Source organism: Myotis lucifugus, unplaced genomic scaffold (genome assembly GCF_000147115.1).
Source record: "Myotis lucifugus unplaced genomic scaffold, Myoluc2.0 scaffold_42, whole genome shotgun sequence".
In the NCBI taxonomy this organism is placed as follows: Eukaryota; Metazoa; Chordata; class Mammalia; order Chiroptera; family Vespertilionidae; genus Myotis; species Myotis lucifugus.
Window position 1 is genome coordinate 488,378 of NW_005871090.1, and position 20,612 is coordinate 508,989.

A 20,612-nucleotide genomic window follows, 5' to 3' on the forward strand; every position below is an offset into this window, starting at 1 on the left:
GCCAGTGGGAGGTAATTTTCAGGAGCCATCAGCATCTGGGTATAGACTTTCCATCTCCTGGGATCTACGTGGTCATACCACTAGGAAGGTTTCCATGGCATCTTCCTAGACACAAGGGTTGTGGGCAGAGCCACATCTTCCATCTCTTGCTAGGTCTCTAGTCTGTGAGTAAAAGAATGACTCTATTTATAGGGGTGTGGTGAGACTGTGGGTGCCCTGTAAACTTCAAGTTGTGCTTTTCACCCACCAGGTGAAATTTTCCAACATGTTTTTTATTAGTGAACATTTAATTTAAAAAGCAAACAAACATGGCAGTCATGTGACACATTGCAAAATAACAGGTTTCTGCTACCTGATTATATCAGGTAAACTTTACACTTGTCCTGGAATACGTGAGTTAGAAAATTTAAGATGGGTGACTCAGCGATCTCAGGTACAGACATACCATACGTTTTTCTGCTTAATCATCACTCAACGCATAGATGAAGGAATTAGGAGACAGAAGGGATTGTGAAGATAACTAAAGTTGTCATTGGCACTTGAACTAGAAATTGTTTTCAAGATATCAATTTACTTCCATACAGGCTACACAGACCCTAACCATGTTTCTGTCTGATTCCTTTGTGAAATGAAAGGGCCCACAGAATGAACCGATTTAATAAGCTGCCTCACAATTTTAAAGTATATTTAAAGTTAATCTCTAAGAACTAATATGCAATGATGCCATTTTCCTGATTGTATTTTTATGAGCCACAGTTTTATATCCTGCTGCTTATCTGATTTGAAAACGGTTGTAATGTTTGGAGAAAGTTAATATTGAGTCTTGCCAAAACCTTCATAAACTTAGTCTTGAACTAATATCTCAGGCTCATGGGGGATTTCTATATGCTAAGATAGATTTTAATATTACAGAAATGCAACAGTGACCTTTCCATAAAACTTTAATAAAATTACTTTGTGATATAAACTGCAGAAGTGATGGGAACTTTCTTGAATGAAAGAATGTGTGATTTATCTGCATTTCATAGTTTTATCTTATCTCTCATTTCTCCAGATCTCTGGTGTTTTTCTTTCCCTTAAGCCAAACAACAGTAATTTCCATAACTTAAACTAAGGAACAGACACAGAGTTTTCAAAACATGTTTTCCCTTTGCACAGTGTCGTTTAACTGCTGCTGAGGTGCCTGCTGACTTGATAACTCTATTAGTCTCCATGCTGTTAAAAGAAGTTAGTATAGGAAGTTTCACCCATAAGTTTCAAGTATTTAAGATTAAAAATACCATTTGTGGGTGGCACATAGCAGCTGTTTAGTGGCAAAGTTGTATGCAATGGTTCTGACAGCTGTTGAACGAGGATTCTGTATCTAGTTTATAAAATTAAAGTGATGAATGTTTGACAAACAGACTTCAACTTCCCCAAATTAAAATGTTGGCTGGTATCCTGAAACTGAAATTCTTTGGTTCCAGGAGCCTGGCATATAGATGACCCCAAATGACCAAACTCTGAAGCCCATAAAAATTGACTTCATAATATTTTTTGTCGATTCTAGTTTAGGGTGGAAAAAAGTCTTAATTGTAGTTAGTGTGAATCATTGTTTTCTAAACTGCCTCTTGTGGTCTCCTTGCTGGCTTATCTCTTTCAAGTACACAAATCAAAGACAAAATGAAGTCTGTTTAAGGATTAGAAAGTTATGCTTTTTATTAGCTCCAAGACTATTTGCCAAGGCAAAATTGGGTAGGCATTCCCCAAGCAATCAATCACTCTGCATCTGTTTATCAATTGAATTTTAATCAATAACCTTATACCAAATAAATATCAAAACCCATGTCACTGCATACTTGAAGTTGAAAGAGTGTTTAGACTTCTTTGGGTAAGAAGATTTTGGAAACAGGCTGTTAGGTCCTCCCTAGAGATGGACTAACCCAGCTTTATTTTCTGAAAAGACATTAGAAGAGCATTTACTATACCATCTCATCCAGGGCAACAATGCCTTTATAACCTCTAAGAATAGACCATCTAAATCCTTAAGTGACTGGAAGCATCAGCTCTGAAATTTAAAAATTATAATTTTCATTGTAAAGTAAGTTATTATTTTGTTTGTGTTGATTTAAAAGCTATACCCCAAAGACCACTAATTTTTCTTGCATGGTTTTTCCTCCGAATGAACACAGAATGTCTGTATCATTTCTTCTATGTGAGTGATGTTCAATGCATGCCATGAGTGAGAATGGAGATGGGATGGGTATTGGACAGGTAGTTCAAGGTTATGGTTCAGTCACAGCTCCACCAATGGGGTTGTGAACTGTGCCCAGTTCACCAGTTCTTGGCCTCTGTTCCCACCCAGTTACAGGAAGAGCTCAGATTAACTCTGAAATCCTAGGAAACGTCTTTTATTAATTTTTGCTTAAATGATGTTACTTCCTTTACCAGCTTTCTATTTCATAAATATGCTTTCTTAAAATTGTGTCACAAAGGTGTACAAAATATTTTAAAGCAATGATGGGATCTAAACTAGTTTTCTGAGATGGTTAAATCCCTTGATAGATGCCCCCCCCCAAGACTGCATTAAATTGTTTAAGTTGGTTAAAGTTTAAACAACTACCTCTTTACCATTAGCTCATGATGGTTGGAGTTCACCAGAAGTTTAAATGTTTTTCATATAAAAATCAAGGCTTGTTGTCCTCTAGTTTTTTGTTGTGTTTATTTTTTAACCTCTGTGAAAATCTTTGTCTTGATCACTTTGATATGAATCTTAATACTTAGACCCATTCTTCCAGGCAGTTGTTTTGTATCAGTGAGCTCAGCTCAGGGTGTATTTGGACATCTGAAGTGCTAGAAGGGGCAGCAGTGGAGGTGAGGAGTGGGGTTCTGGAGAAGAGAGAACATGGTGATACCACAGGATTGCCACACTAAGAGATTGCCAGGAACAAAAAGGATGGATAACAAAAGGGAAGAAACAGACGCATTTGGAAAGAGGATCAATAGAGTATAGGATGAAGGTAGGAGTTAAACTCTAAAGAGGTTAGGAAAGATCAGGAATAAGAAAAGAACATTGAGTTTGAAGACTAAAAGGTCCAGCTACTCAAAAAATCATTTTGGACAGAATACTTGAGGTAGATTCCATATTTTAAGACATTAACAGTGAGTCAGTAGTTAAGAAATGATACTATTGAGCAAAGCAGGCGTTTGTCATTTAAAGATAATTGGCCCATGGGATGGTATGACATAGGTGGTCAAAATATATCTTAATTATAATCCTTTCTCTCTTTTAAACTTTATGAGATGTTTTGTTCACAAAACCCAATTTAACTTATCATTCAAGCAGTGATCATAATTGAATCCTATTTTCTTTCCCATTTTACCTTGGGGATTAGTTTCAATTAGGGAAGAACAAAAATAAAAATATATATATAATGGCTTACTCACACTTGTGATTTCATCAAAGTTAAATATAGGCAACCACATTAATTTTGTTGAAATGCCCACCACAGATGTTCCAAAATAGCATGGTGGGCCAACTAATGTCCTGGACCAATTGGCTACATCCTGATGTTTTGATAAAACTAAGTTTCCTCTATCACATTGAGAATACTTTAAAAAAACAAAGCTAAAAATTAAAGACACAGTGATCTTTAATTTCTTTTAGGATAGCATTTTAAAGAAATAAATAAACCTTGAATTCATTTTTTTTGGATAATATAAAATATTTTCTGATTTTGAAGCTGAGGGAGCAAGGATGTCTGTCCTCAGGAGAGTTTGAAGTAGGCACTTAGATAGTGATAGGAATAGAGGCATCTCCTTTATGGAGACAATCCTTATGTTTGGTTTAACTCCTTCTCTTTAAAGCAGCTTCAAGACAATCCCAGGAAAAGACAACTTTCCCTCATCTTGGTGAGAGGCAATATCTTCAAAGTCTTTTACTGAATTTAAGGAATTTTCATCATGAGAACCAAGGTCACACTGTGAGAATTTAAAGTCAAAAGGTTTAAGTTCTAGTTCTACCATAATTTGAGAGGGTCTGCTTTTCACATTTTGCAGCTGGAGTATGATTTGTAACTTAGAGTGTGTGAAAATACTTGGGGACATGTAAGCCATTACATAGAGGTTGGGTGCTCTTATTGTGAGAGCTGTGGGAAGCTTGGTGGGTCAGTGGTAAATAGCCCCGAACATCTGCATTTACTGCCGAGTGGTGATAGGAAGCACTTATTTTTCGTTACCACAGGAAGTCCTGCTTCTCTCGCCTAATGAGAATGTCATCCTGCTAGTCTCCAGGTCAGGCTGTTGACTTCTCTCTGGTGTCTTTGAAACTTGCCCGCAATCTTGTAGCATTTTAGAATGCGTCAAACTTTACCCCGTAAGGAACAAAATAATTGATTGCAGATGCAAGGACCCAAAACAGTTTTCAGTAACTTTGCTTATTAGTGTCAATACTTGAGGGAACCGAAAGCTCCTCTAACAAAGGGCCGGGGAACTTAGTTCAAGAAGTTCCGTTTTGCTCTTTTTCCCACCCTTGTGATGTAGCTTGAATTAAAAGTTAGAGACATTTGCTAAAGTAAAATCCAACTGGCACTCTTGGGAACCACTTCACATCCGACTTCTCTGACCTCTGATATCCTTCCCATCGCCTCTGGGCCTTATTAGAGTGAGGGATGTTTTTCAGTGTCTATAGAAGCAAACACATTTTAAAATAATCCAGTAAACACACACTTTGTATGAAAGGAACAATTATTTGAAGGCTGTTGACCTTACCAGAATTGGGCAAGCGTTTGGCATCTTGAAAGTCTGCTTTGATGCTGGAGATCTGTCCTAGAAATGTCACTGTGTCATTACCCTGTCATTTGCTCTTCAATGCACAATAGTACTGCATTGTTTTTCATCTTACTTGGAGCCCACTGAAGGTGGATTTCATTTTAGGAGGTAAAACACATTTCAGGAAGGACACATATGGTTCTTAAATAACATCTATGTTTATTTGGAGCTTAAATAATGTTTAATCAAACTGATCGGAGCTGGAAGGGATTAGAAAAATGACTGTTCCAACCTCCAGTTTTTACAGACAAGGAAACTAAGCCTCCAAGAGCTTAAGGGGCTTCCTGAAGGTCACACAAGTAGTTGGAACAGAGCTGGGCCTGGAATCCAGGTCATCCATCTCTGATTGCCCCGCTGTTTCCATTCCAGCAGGCTGTACAGGTCATATTAATTTAATATTAATTGAGGAACAGATGTAATATATAATTAAAGTCAGACCCATTTTTTAAGGTGTGGCCAAACTACTTATAGAACCATAAAATTTGGATCATTCGAATTCAATTTTCTAATGTCACATTAGAAGACCTATTTCAAATTGTCTGAACATTGGTGATAGTATTTCTTAGGGGAATGACGGTGAAACAGATGAAATGTTCAGTCGCCTGCTGGTCAATCTGACAGAGCCAAAGACAGCACATATTCTAATATGTACACCTAGTTTTTATGTGCGCTCACACTTACATAAACCAAAGCATGCAGGAAGTTTTCTGCCTCATTGGAAATAATGGTTAATTATATGATGCTACACCTGGAAAAATAAAACAAAAAAATGGCAAGTTAACACTTCTTTTACAAATAAATCGAGATGAAGGATTTTGCTTTTTCTTTTTTAAACTAATTGTATTTTTTTGCATAATAAAAAAAAACAAAGCAGAAAAAAAGGTTGTTTTTTTAAAAAAAGAATTTGCTTAAACCACAATACAATATACAGATAATGTATTGTAGAACTGTACACTTGAAAACCTATATAATTTTATTAACCAATGCAACCCCAATAAATTCAATAAAATATATTTAGAAAAACAACAAAAAAAGAATTTGCATGAATATCTATAATAATAAAAGCATAATATGCTAATTAGACCAGACGTCCTTCCTGACCACTTTCCAGACAAAGCCGGGGCTTTGAGGGCCAAGGCAAGCCGCTGCAGCTGCGAGGGCTGAGCCCCTTGCACGAATTTCCTGCATTGGGCCTCTAGTAAAAAATAAGATCAACCTCCTAAAACCTTAAATTCCATGTAATTTTTTCTCACTATCTCTATTTTATTAGTTCCATTTCTCTCCTTCCTTTAAGCTTTTGAAGAATGGAAGTGAAACATTTTGAACATATAGGTGAAGAGGTTGTGTGAGATTTGAGGTTTAGTTAAGCTACATCTCTTTGACCACAGGTTATTATCGGTCGTATGGTACCCTTGTGTGTGTGAACATATACAAGCTGTTAACTTTGGATACCTCTTAGCTCAAAATCTAAAAAAATAAAATTGTCTTCTCCTTTTAAGGTTTGGACTCAGTTCCAGTATCCATGCATGGTCTTACACTTTATCCTCATCTTGTGACTCCTGTATAATAATAGCAGAGACCTGTTTATAAAATTGCTTGGAGAATGTTTAAATATCAGGAATCTTGATTAAATTTAAGAGCCCATTGTCTATGTATGTTTATTTTAATAAGAAAGTAGTTTTTAAAATAGAGAATTCTTCAAGCCCTTGAATTTGTGCCTGCTCCTAGTCCAAAGCAGTTTCCCTGTTTTCTGAAGTCACATCTTGCATTCCTCAGACTTATTCCATACGCATGCCTGAGGCAACATCAGATAGATTATTCAAGCAAAGATAAAATAAAAATCTTCCCTTTGAAATATTAATATAATTAAGGCAAAATCAGGCCTCTAAAGAGAGCATTCTCTCTTGACATTTATGATTCGTGTTGATGATATTTTGCCTGATAATTGTGGGAGAGCCAGTCCAAGGGCAAAGGAAGGGCAAAGTATGGGAGACTGGGCATATAAAAGAGGAGGACCTTATGAATAGCCCAGGGAGTCTTCTTTAAAGAGGCCATCTCACCCCGCTGGTGTGACTCAGTGGTTGAGCATTGACCCATGAACCAGGAGGTCATGGTTCAATTCCAGGTCAGGGCACATGCCAGGGTTTTGGGCTCAGTCCTCAGTGTGGGGCATACAGGAGACAGCTGATCAATGATTCTCTCTCATCATTGTTGTTTCTATCTCTCTCCCCTTCTTTCTTCTTCTTTCTAAAATCAATAAAAATGTATTTAAAAAAAATAGGCCATCTCTTTGGATATGAAAACCACACACCCCGTGTCTAGAGTGTGGCCCCAACTCAGGACCCAGGTCCCAGTCTTCGCAGTTCTGAATCAGTGGTCAGAGATCTGAGCTAAAGGCTGGGCATAGCAGAGCGGGGTGGGATGGATGTACAGCCAAGAAGTTATTCATAGGCCCCACTGGGCTGCAGAACCCAGTGAAGAGTGGAAACTTGTTTCATAGACTGGGTTGCAACCAGGCACCAGGAGGCAGGCAGCAGGGTCTGAGCTGGGAACAGCTTTCAACATCCTGGAGGGGAGAGCAGTACACACACAAAAAATGCTACCCACATGTGCATTTTGGTAACTGCTGAAGAGTTTATTGTCCTTGGTTGTTTTAGGCTTGGTTGAGAGCTCCTCCATACAATAAAATATTCATTCACTCATTCATTCATGCTATCATTCATTCATTGTTTACTTAGTGCCCACTGTATCATAGACCCTATAATAACCAAGGAGGCTGGCCTTCTCAGAGTTCCTCCTGTAGTAAAGATACAGATAAGCAACTGTTTACAATGCAGAATGGTATGTTCTACAATGAGGAAGTACAGGATGCTCCAGTGAAAACACAGGAGCGATATCTACCCAGTTTCTCTTGCTGATACCAACAGGATAACCAGAAGTAACCACATTTAAAAGAGAGGTTCAGGAATAAGAAGGAAAGGTAAATATGCAAAAAGCTCACTGTTATTTGGGGCAATGAGTCAAGTCTGATGACAAATCCAGAGAGTAGAATGTAAATGGAAGGGATATTTTTTGAGTCTCTTTTGAGCTGCTGCTGTTTTTCAATGTAGCCAAAGGCATGTTTCTTCTAGAACCTTCATTTTTTAACATGATCTTTTTCCGTGGCCCTTTTGTAAATGGCAGCTGCTTAAAGACTAAGTTTGTTGGTCTTTATTTACCCAATATCTTCTGAGTTCTTAGGAGAAATATTAGCACCCATGGCTTGTAGTTATCAGGGACCGTAAAGGTTTGGTTCAAAAGAAGGAAGTGCTTAAAGTTTCTTGTTAGGTGACTGCAATGTCTACATTGTAGATTAAATAGATGTTGTGTTGACTGAGTGTTTGGTTATGTCACCCTTTGTTTACATTCTTCAAGTTGCCTGTCACCCTTACCTGGTTTCTTCAGACTTAACCCTTGAGGATAGGGCTTGAAAGAAATGGTTAAGGAAATTACCAATCTGCTTTATGTCCTCAATGTCTACTCTTAGTCTTGGTTGGAAAGCAAGTTCCAGGACCCAGAATCTCCATATCCTTGATTTCCCAAGGCCTCCCTGAGAAAAATGCTAATTCTAGACAAATGGACTGTCTTTATTACTTACCTGAGGTTTAGTCCCAACTAACTTGCAATTTGCTTTCCCTGGTGAACTGGCCTGGGCTATAGTTGAAGATCAAAAGACCCTTTTTCCTTCTTCTTTTTGTTTTGTGTTGTTTTGGCTTTTTCATTTTGATGAAGACTTGATCCAAGGAGTTGTGTTTTTTTTCCAAACTTTAGCTGACATCAGAATCACCTGGCCAGCTGGATACACCGTAGATCTCTGGGCCCCACTCCAGATTTTCTGATTCAAAGATCTAGGTAGGGCCTGAGATTTTTTGCATTTTTAATAAGTTTCCAGATGATGTTTGCTGTCTGGGTACCACACTTTGAGAACCGTTGATCATGTCCATGGGGCCTAAATTTTCTCTGGTCTTTCCCCTGTGCTCCTGGCTTGAGTCCCCACATTGGCTATCCAGATTTTATCCTCAATAGTTCAAAGGGTGTGCCAGTAAAGAAGCAAACCCCATTCTAATAGTCCCCACCCTGGAACCCCGGGCTCTCCAGCAACAAAGCCATAGACTTCTGTCTTAGCTACACAATTAAGAACACTGTGAAACAATGTCCAAGAGAGAAGAGACAGTTCTTTGTATAATCTATTTATGAGCTCCACTGAAAATAGTACGCACTTAATACATCCCATTGCCATTTTGTTTTCTATTTCCCCAGACCTTACCAGAATCCTATTGTGGGAGTGAGAAGGACTGAACTCTTCCAAACCTTATTGTATAGGGCTAATGCCTACTACTCAGGGAGAATTGTTTCTGTTTATGGTAAACTGTACACATTCCCCATATATTCTGTTAGTTCTGGTCTTGACAACAGTGGCAAATTCTTCTACTTTTGCTGGAAAGAAAAAATCCACTCCTTTGTATATAAGTATTCCAGGTTTGCCTAATTGTCTTATTTTCCGGGACCGTTGTATTTCTCAGGGCTGTTGAAGTTAACTGTTTATCTTACATACTCAGTAGTAATAAATACCTTCTGCTGTTTGGTGTGCCCCCTTCGTCAGTGCAAAAAAGTACTTTATTTGAGAGGCATAAAAGAAATAAGATGCCTTTACTTCGCAGAATTTTATAATAAGTAAAAAATAGCTTACAAAAAAAAGTTTGTTATTACATGAAGCCAGAGAAAAGCCCAGTTAAATTATATATTTCTCCAGGTTTCTATCACACACACTATATATTTTCATATTCTAAATACTGATTTACCTTGCATTTGATCACATACAAATTTCTTTTTAGCAGTCTGTCATTCACTACTCTAAAAGACATTAATATGCAAATGTATTTTCTATTTATGAAAGATCAAAATACTATTAAGCCAGGGACTTACTGAACATTTAGGAATAAGAAAGACACCTCAAAAGGCCTCATGGGGAGGGAAACAGGCCCCTGCTGCTCTCAACCTCTGTCCACCAGTGTGGCTCCCTAAACCTGGGTCTCTGCGAGGCATTATCAGGTCAGAAAACCCCAATCACAGACAACTCTTTGTTTAACCTCACCTGAGGATATGTTTATTGATTTGAGAGAGAGAGAGAGAGGAAGAGGAAGAGAGAGAGAGAGAGAGAGAGAGAGAGAGAGAGAGAGAGAGAGAGAGAGACGGGTTGCCTCCTACAACAGCCCTGTCCAAGGATCAAAACTGGGAATCAAACCCATGACCTTTAGGTGTGCGGAAGGATGTTCCAACAAACTGAGCCACCCAGCCAGGGCCATCAACAACTACTTTTAATACAATGTCAGCCATTTGATGTGTTTAAGAGGATGTTGGAGAGCTGGCGTATAAATTTAGGTGCCATTCCCAAGGCAATTGCTGAAGACAAACAACCAACATCTGAACAATCTTTTGAAACAAATCAGTTCTTTTCTTGGGAAACAGCATACCTCATCAGATTCTAATAAAGTCAATTCACGTTAATAATTTCACTCATCTATTTTGTAATTTTGTACTTTTAAGTTACACTTGCCTCCTAATTATGATGACTGTTGAGATGGAGAGAGACAAAGATGAGATGTTTGCTGTTTTCATGTTATTCCTATTCAGTTTGTGTTTTTTAAAAATGCCAGGAAATTATTTTAAATCAGGAGGTGCTGTATTGATAAATAAATGTACTTATTGTACATTTAGGATACATTTAATAGATTTGTCATGCCAAAGGCCTTAGGATTTTTTTGTAATTCAGAACTCATAAAAAAACTAACTCCCGCATCACCTAAATCTGTTTATTTCCCAAATATAAGTATAGGAGAAGTTTCAGAGTTAATACCAAAGTTCCAGTCAGTGTTATGAAGTAACTCCTTCCTAAGAATCAGTTGTAACTGGTGTGTGTGAAGGCTCCCGATGTGCAGTCAAGATTTTAAATCTTGAAAGGAAAAGGGGAACGGTTTACAGCTTTATTAGTCTCTTCCTGCTGCATATTCTTGCCAGGAATTGTAGTGGAAAATATGGACATTATTTAAAAATTGACTTATGCGAAGAAAAATAAAATAAGAGTTTTAATGTCATCTCTTTACTTTAGAGAAATTTTTCTTGAATATAAAAATTAAAATCACTATGAATCTTTTAAAATACAGGAAGTATTAAAGAAAATAAAAATCACCTAAAATTCTGTTAGTGAGATATAATTGACTATTGCTTATATTTTGGTATATGTTTTGCTAGTCTTTTCCCCCTGTTAAAAAATGTATGTGTGTATGTGTGCATACATATGTGTATAAGAAATGTGTATATAACAGAAAAATTTGGATCATTCTTGCATATAATTTTTTACTTGCTTAATAATATGTTCAGAGCATTTGCTTCACAAGAGTTGTGAATATTTTTAAAAACACTTTTAAATTTTCTGTTGTTCAACAAATAACTATTCATTGAAAGCATTATTTTTAATGGGCACAGAATATTTAAATACTATAGCATATTTAATCAATTGCTTAGTGATGCTTATATTAGGACAATAATTTTTCTGCTATAGATAGCATAACAGTGAGTATCTTTGTACTACATAGATTTTCTATGCATTTATTTAGGATAAATCCTACCAGTAGAAATAACTAGATCAAAAAGTGTGAACATTTCAAGGCTATGGGAAAGTATTGAAAAATTATTTTCTACCAAACTATACAAAAATGCCCTTGCCCCACCCTCAGTAGCATTGCCTATTATCATTTTCTTCATCTTGAACCTTTTATATATTTTTTGAAAAGGTTATTTAATAGCTTGATGAAAATGGAGGTATTTTTAGCAAATGGGAAAAACTGTCATTAATGGTGCAATAGATCAGTGTCAAATTAGATTTTTGCTTGAAGTAAAGCCATTTATTTAAAAGCTCTGGATGATCTGATCTAGCTGTCCATCTGTTTTTTTAGAAATATAAGGATATCTTATTTAAAGATTGAAGAGCAAGACATTGAAATCTGCTTGATAGAGTCAACTAATTGACTTTTCGTCAGTGGAAATTTTTATCTCAACACTGTTCTCAAAAACAACCTTGGTTGTTCTCATCGTGGGGTCATTCGAGGTCCTGGGTTATTTGGTTTAACGGGATTTGTATGGTTGGATAGGGAAGGGATTAATTCTTTATGCAACTGTTTTTGTCATGAGGTTGAAAGTAAAAGATAAAAGATACTCTTAAGAAAATGTATAAATCTATTACTTGAATGTTATATGTTATCAAGTGGAAGCAAATGCTTTTGTAAACAAACTCATTTCTTCACAAATAGAAACAGAAAGTGGAGAATGCCTTTGTTGGCTTGGGGAAGCTGCAAAGTTTATTTAAAGTTTGTATTCATTGCTGAGGGACAAAACCGTTAAAAGACATCTGGATCCTGGGGGATGATATACTGTAGAAATATCTTTACTCTTTGGAATAGGACAGGAGTTATCAGAATTCATTTCTAGATGACATTCTATTCTGTACCTAAAGAAAATTAGGTAATACTCTGTCTTTCTTTGATTCAATTGAAAAAAAATGTATGTTGGATGGCCATCCCTTCAATGCTGTGCCTGCACCTTTTCAGATTGATCTTGTAACTTGCTGGGTCTTTTAGGAAGATGTCCAGCTTCAGTAGGCCCAATGTCTTCATTTCCTTGGGCAGCTTTAAAAAAAATGCCACAAAGTAGTAGCTGAAAACAACAGAAATGTATTTGCTCCCAGTTCTAGAGACCAAAACTCTGAAATCAAGGTGTCTGCAGGTCCATGCTCCCTCCATGCTGGATGGAAGAATCCAGTCTTTGCCTCTTCCAGCTTCTGGTGGCCGCATCACTCCAATCTTTCCTTCGTGGTCACATTGCTTATTCCACTTATGTCTGTGTCAAATCACCCTCCGTCTCCCTTTTTAAAGGACACATGAGATTGCATTTAGGGCCCACGAGGATGATCCAAGATAACCTCTGCATCTCAAAACTCTTTTTTTAAATTTTCTTTATTGATTAAGGTATTGCATATGTGTCCTTATCCCCCCATCTACCCCCCACCCCCGCTCATGCCCTCACCCCCCTGGTGTCTGTGTCCATTGGTTATGCTTATACACATGCATACAAGTCCTTTGGTTGATCTCTCCCTCGTACTCCCATCCTCCCCTGCCTTCCCTCTGAGGTTTGATGGTCTGATCGATGCTTCTCTGTCTCTGGATCTGTTTTTGTTCATCAGTTTATGTCGTTCATTATATTCCACAAATGAGTGAGATCATGTGATATTTATCTTTCTCCAACTGACTTATTTCGCTTAGCATAATGCTCTCCAGGTCCATCCATGCTGTTTCAAATGGTAGGAGTTCCTTTTTACAGCAGCCTAGTATTCCATTGTGTAAATGTATCACAGTATTTTAATTGACTCATCTGCTGATGCGCACTTAGGCTGTTTCTAAATCTTAGCTATTGTAAATTGTGCTGCTATGAATATAGGGGTGTATATATCCTTTCTGATTGGTGTTTCTAGCTTCTTGGGATATATTGCTAGAAGTGGGTCAAATGGGAGTTCCATTTTTAGTTTTTTGAGGAAACTCCATACTGTTCTCCATAGTGCCTGCACCAGCCTGCATTCCCACCAGCAGTGTACGAGCGTTCCTTTTTCTCTGCATCCCCACCTGCACTTGTCATTTGTTGATTTGTTGATGATAGCCATTAATCACATCTCCAAATTTCTTTTTTGCCATATTAAGTAATACTCAGAGATCCGGATATGGGTATCTTTTGGGGGCCATCATTCAATCTATCTTACTCAGGATCTTAAATATACCTGACTTCATGGACTTCCCTCTGTCAGTTCTCTACCAAAACATGAGACACATGTCCAGAAACACAACATTCTTTCCCAAAGATTGATCCAGCTGGCCTAGGAAGGCAGAGTTGACTCCATAACTGAACCAGCATATCTGGGATAGGTGGTGTGGTAAATCTTAGCGACTACCCAGAAGACTTAAAGGTGCATGGCACAGTAGGCCAACAGACAGAGAGCTGCTCTTCCTTGGTTCATGCCAACTGAACGGATGCAAGGAAGGCCTTTTTTATGGATGATGTGCATATTTGGTTCCCAACAGCCTACCTGAGCTCCCTTGTTGTCCTCCTACTAACTGCTTCAGTTTCTTGTCGTCTTCTTTAGAAGGAGGGTTTTGCCAATGCTGTAAAACAAGACCTCCTAGGACCCCCCTCCTGTATGGCCCCCTCCTTGCCAAGCTCCACAGTCCAGGGATTTTCCTCTGCAGCCAGTGCCATAGCTAATCCGTTCCAGTTGCATAAGAATTTAAAAACAATAAGACTATTGAAAAGTGCACTGGCCTGCTTCCAGTAGCTGTTCGAGGTGTTTGCTCTGTACAGGGCACCTAGTTACACGTCCCTTCTTTGTGTAAATCCTCCTTTACTTCCCGTGTTCCTGAAGAAGGAGGGCCCTTTCTTGTGTTCTGTATATGGGGAGGTGGTGTTCTTCTAGGAGGTGGAGGAGGCAATTGAACCTTGAAGTATCTTGTAAGTGAGGCCTTAGAAGGCAAGCCAGAGAATTTGGGAAGAGGAACCTTTGGCCTAGCACAGTAATAGCGCTTTTGTATTAGTTAGCTGTGGGTGGGGCTTTGAGATAATTGCAAAATGATGTATTTATAGAGTGACCAGTCCCTCCTTTATGCCTTTTTAAAGAAGTAACTGTCCCTTTAACTTTCTCTGGAATCCGTTGGACTACAACATGTACCTTCATTTGTTCCCATTTAAAAATCAATTACCTGGCTCAAACTGCTGCTAAACACAGTTGGCTGGGTCAGCCTTTTCTAGTCTGTTCAGTCATAGTTGTACCATCTATATCAAATAACCCAACTGCTGCCCCTGAGGACAGGTCCTAAGAAGTATTTCAGAGACACTTTAAGGAACAGCTCCCATTTTGTAGCTGGAAAAATGCAGGATACTCCAATGTCATTTTGCAAAAATGCCTCATACCTGTTCAGAGCCCCAGAAGCTCTGAGAAGGTAAGCCATAAAAAGAGCACCTGCCTCCAGTGCAGGTGCCTTTAGAGATTAAGGTAAAAAGTATCTCCTTTCCTTGTTAGCCCCCACCAAATCCTTCACATAATGAGACCATTATAATGAAATTGGTACTCAAGGTAGAGATGATTATATTAGTAATAAGGATAGTAGTGAAGTCTGAGAAACATCACACACTGAGGATTGATGTGTTCTTTCACTGAAAGGATCCTGGGGAACCCAGAGTTATACCAGTGAAAGATGGTGCAAGTCAATATAAGTTTTCTCTTCCTTTTCATTTTTGATCTGACCTTTTTTTTTATATCAGAAGTGTCTTGTTGCTTGCTATTCCCTTTAACATAAAACCAAACAGAAATATTGAAAGGCACAGTTGGCAGGAGTGAGAACACACAAAGGTCTGCAGAAGAGAGGTGTTTCGCCCACTCTTCTCCACAGTCTGGTCAACCAGGGAGGCCACCACATTGTTTCTATCATCTGTCTTTTTTCATCTGTTCACACTTGGATGCCTACAGTTGGTTAATTCTGAACAACACATCCATGACAGCCGGAGAGAGTCTTGCAGTTCTGTTTTTATCTGTAGATCTGTTTTATGCCATAGAAGTCACAAATGCACATCTTTACATTAAAACTTTGCTTCTAAGTTGCCTTGGGTGGAGAGAGAGAGAGAGAGAGAGAGAGAGAGAGAGAGAGAGAGATTCTTAGACAGACACTGAGAAATGAAGTGAAGGACACAAACTGAGAGGAACAGAGGGACAGAAAGACAGGAAGAGAGACCCAGTTATAGTCATTATGGGAGAGAGAAAGACGGATCAATCTCACATGATGGACTGGGGAAAAGCACCGGCCCCTTCTCCCACTCTCTGCATTCTGGCCCATCTTCTTGGCTGTACCTGGAAGGCTTCGGTGCTGATTAATGGAGAGCTGCTTACCATCTTAGCTGGCCTGGTTAGACTGTCTTTTATGCTTTCACCAGTTTTCAGCCTGGTTAGTAATGAGTAATGGAGAAATTCCTTCTCAAACAGCAATGGTGGCTATTGTGAGAAAGCTTCCATGAAACATGACCTAATATATTCTTCATCTGCTTTACATTGTTTGCATCCACCTATCTATATGACTTCAACTTTTTTTTCCTTTTTGAAATTTGCGTTTTTATGTACATAAGCACATATAATGCAAGAATATATTCCCATAATAAAAATCTTCAGCACAGAAGATATCAGTAAATACGCCTTGATTTCCAGCCCCAATCCTTATTTCCTCCCCCAAATTAAGCAGGTCATAAATTGGGAAGGTTCTTTCCAAACTTATAAATAATTTACTTATATGTATATGTATATACCTGGAGAAATATAAACGTTTGTCTTGTGTATTTGTGTTTACATAATTGGTATTAAACTGTTCGTAGCATTCTATAGCTGTGTTTTTAAGTAAATGGTATCACACTGTTCATGTTTCATATCATTCTGTGGCTTCCTGTTCTCACTTAATGGTATGTGTTAGAGACCTTTCACATTCAGGTGTACCTTACCTTGTAGTGTGTGCCAGGATATGTATACACTAGATTTTTCTCCTTAAGCTCTTTAGGAAGTGAATCACATCGATTTCTTTTCAGTGTTGAAGCATTTCACATTATTCTTTTGACAACTCTCTGGAATAGATTTGTTCATGTTTTCGCTAGAATTTTTTTCTCTGTAGGTGATAATGAACTCTAGGGTTGGTGTGTTTCTTATGAACCCCCTTGGGGCGTCGTTGTTGGGATCTGATTATGGGGCTTGTGGAATGAGGGGGGTACTAGCTTTACTTGTTTTTATGTCCTGGAAAAAGTGTAGGTACACAGGATTTACCTTTTCCTTGAACATTTGATAAAACTTGCCTGTAAGATGTATGGGCCTAATATTTTATTATTTTTTTTCAATTGATTCCTAGGTCTGTGGTCTGTTTAAGTATTCTGCTCATTTTCTGAGCCATTTTTTTTCTTTAAATTTTGTAAACCTTCCACATTATTTAGGTTTTCAAATATTTTGATTAAAGTTATGCATAGTATTCTCATACTGTTTTCACCTTTTCCTCTTTGTAACTCCATCCCACATTTCACTGTGAATATTGTATGTATGCTTCCTCATTATCATCCTTCTGCCCCCATCTCTCTCTATCTCACTTTCTCCCAATACTTGCCAATTTTTTTAATATAAAAATAATTCTGAAAACAATTCATTTGTACTGATCATTCTTTTACTATGTTTTGGTTGCATGCTACATATCTAGGTTTTGATGTACAATGTTCCCATCATTTGTTTCTAGGAAGTTTATACTAAGTAATTGTTGCTTTGAATTTAATAATTAGTCTGCTAATTAGTATTGAATTAGTCTGCTGAATTTAAGAATTATTTAGAAGTATGTGTATAAGTTTATGTTTTTATCTATATGTACATACTTTATGCACTTACTGTCATTAATTTATAAGTTTGCCTAATTTGGGTCAATAAGTATGGTGATTGTAATTTCTGCCTTTTGAAAAATACTGACATTTCCTTTATGACCTAATCATGATTGGATTTTGGGATTGTTATATGTGTATGGGGTAGCTGGGGTACAAAGAGGAAAGAATAGATAGAGATAGAGATACAGATATAAAAATATATGGTCGTTAAACCTTCTGTTTCCATTTTCCATTTCTCTACATTTTTCAGCCATGCTTCCTATTTCTTTTTGTGTTGCATTTCTTGAGAATTCTTTGACTCAACTTCATTCTCTTTATAATTCATATTTTAAAAATTCTTTATAATTCTTTCAAAAGTTTTACGTTAAAAATTCTTTAAATTTAAAAAATTCTTTATAACTCTATTAAAAGTTTGAACTCAACCATCTTTTTTTTTAATTTCTAAAAGTTATAGTTAATTATGTTTTGGGAACAGAATGTACTCTCTCCTCCCTCAGAGGATATCAACCATACTTAAGCCAAAGCTATTTGTCCTGTTAACTCTGTTTCCTTGGGTAAGTTCTTCCGCTAACTGTGTTTGGTGTGTATGCCCTGTGTCTTTGGCATTGCTTAAGTATTTGACGCTTCTTGGTGGGTGCTCACCTTTATATTTAAAATGTCCTGCTTGCAGCTATTGAATGTACACCACAGTGCATGGTGCTCAGAAAGGTGGATAAAAGGAATGCCCAGCTTTTCTAGGTGCAGGCAGCCACCCTGAACCATGCCTGGGCTCTCTTTCAAAGTCATGTCAATCTTTTCTAGAAAGCAGACATTCTATTGGTCCCTGAGTGGCCCAAGTGAGGAAGAAGTGAGAGAGGCTTTACCAAGGGCAACAGAAAATTCCAGCCACTCCCACCTGATTCTGTGCTCCATCATCCTGTGGACTCCTCCTGCCCATGCAGGCACCTTCAGGGTCTAGTGTAGGCTTTGCAGCAGCCCTGTCCTACATATAGGTTCAGGTGTGTGGTTCTTTTCTCTTATCTGGTGCCATCTGATAATGTGACCTTATTATTTTATAGGATCTGAAGAGAGAGGGGAAGCTTCCCAAATGGTTACCTCCGGTATTTCTTTCTTCCTTTTTAAAAAAATGTATTTTTATTGATTTCAGAGAGGAAGAGAGAAGGAGAGAGAGAGAGAGAAACATCAATGATGAGAGGGAACCATCAATCATGCTGCCTCCTGTATGCCTCCCACTGGGGATCGAGCCAGAAACCTGGACATGTGCCCTGACTGGGAATCGAACCGTGACCTCCTGGTTCATAGTTCTACGCTCAACCGCTGAGCCATGCTGGCCAGGCAACTCTGGTATTTCTTAATGATATTATTTATCCAGGTTTAGAGACAAAGAGAAGAGAAATTGGGTCAGATGTAGGGAAGAAGAAAGAACAAAGACAATTTATGGGCTTATTCCACATGTATGAAGGAAAGCTTTGCAAACATACAAATATAAAGTGATTAACCTTTGATCTTCACTTGTTTTTCAATTTGTATACTAATGAGATATTCTTTTTTTATTTTTAGGTCTTGAATATAATCATGGCCAAACCTTATGAATTTAACTGGCAGAAGGAAGTTCCTTCCTTTATGCAAGAAGGAGCAATTTTTGACAGATATGAAGAGGTAAAGAGGGGTTATTAATCTTTCCTACCAAATCATTCTTATAATTATCTCATTTTAATTACAGTATTGAGTAAATAGTCTCTGACAAAGTAAGAGCATCTTTGAGATTTATAAGTTGGAATAGTTGGAAAGAGGCAAGTTATGAGATATAATAATGATAATGATACTGTATTTATTGAGCACTTGCCATGTGCCAGGTGTGATGATAATGATGCTATAAATTATTGAGAACTCACTGTGTGCCAGACAGCCTTCTAAAACATTTATGTATATTGTTTAATTCCTCACAACAACCTTATAAGGTTGTTGCTATTATTATCTTCGATTTACAGATGGCTTTCATGTAGTAACAGTCTTTGCATAAGGAAGTGCTTTTGGCAGGCTTTCCACATAAAACGTTCTATTTGTTATAAATGTAATAGTGATTGGACTTTGTGCTCGTCATTTGTTCTGCTGGTTTCATTTACGTAGAACAGTTGGACCGAAGCCTTGCCTGCCTCTGCTTCTGCCACTTACTGTTCCTGCAAGGTGGCGAGTGGCTGCAGGCTTTTTATGGAGCAGGGTCTTGGGACCACCCATCTGTTCAGAAGGTTGAGGAGGTAGTTGAAGCCTCATTGGCCTTATAAATGCCTTGTTTTTCTTAGATTGTACTTGAATCTGAGGTGAATTGGAGAAGGGCATGTGGTGAAACTGTGTTGCCTTTAAGGTCAAGTGAAATGGAAAACGTCTGAAGACTTTATTTATAGTCAGAGTTGGTTCCTTTCAAAATCAATTGAAAGTTAGGTGGTGGCCCTCCCAGAGGTTCAGATTGTCAGGCCTTTGCTTAAAGTCTGTGGGCTGATGTGACTCAGTACTTATTGACTTGGTTTTTCCAAAATGTGTTTCATAATACTCTCTATATTTATACCACAGTTGCTTTGTAAGTAAACACAATTGAGAAGGCAAAGGATGGACTATTCCTTGTATTGAATTAAAATGTTGAGTGACAGCTCTTTGTATAACTGAAACTTTACTGTTTCTCAGAAAGGACAGCTAATTACATTCTTCTACTAGTATAGGAAGAAACAGAAAATAGTATTACACCACGTGGATATAACCATCGTTAATTCTTTGGAATTTTTCCTTTACTCTCCCCCCCTCCCCCTTTTCATAGTTGTGATTATAGAATAACCTTTTGAAAATATCTATCATGAAACTCTATTGTAGGATAAAGGAAACTGGTCAGAATGAAATATAAGGCTTTCCATACAGCTTCATTTCCTACCAATTTCCTACACACACTCTCTGCTTTAGCCATAAAAATACACTTACAATTCTCCCAATAAACTATTCTATTACATGGTTTGTATTTGCTGCTCTCTCTTTCTGAAATAAACTTTTTCCTTTTTGTTTTACTAATGAACTCCTACTTATCCTTCAGAACCCAGATGAGAATTCTCCATCTCTTTAATATCTTCCTTGACACATTCAATCAGAATGGATAACTCCTTTGTGCTACTACTAACCTCCCCTTGCACATGTAATACTGCATTTGTGTTTAATGATTTTGTCTCTCCTACCATATTCTGATTTTCTTGAGGTCAAAGTCCATGTTTTACTTATCTCTCTCC

At 37.8% G+C, this 20,612-nt stretch overlaps 1 protein-coding gene across 3 annotated transcripts in view; it reads left to right on the forward strand.

The window, feature by feature from the left end:
* Positions 1–20,612, forward strand: part of PLCB4 (phospholipase C beta 4) — a 226,939-nt gene that overhangs the window by 69,354 nt on the left and 136,973 nt on the right. For 2 of the 3 annotated variants that reach the window (XR_002829038.1, XM_014455104.2), the window contains exon 1: positions 18,910–19,002. Coding sequence is in view for 2 of the 3 variants with exons in the window: in XM_014455104.2 (XP_014310590.1) it covers positions 18,919–19,002 (84 nt within the window). In the remaining variant the exon portion in view is untranslated. Of the gene's footprint in view, positions 1–18,903; positions 19,003–20,612 lie in introns of those variants that run through there. The other variant, XM_023753181.1, reaches the window with a different exon arrangement.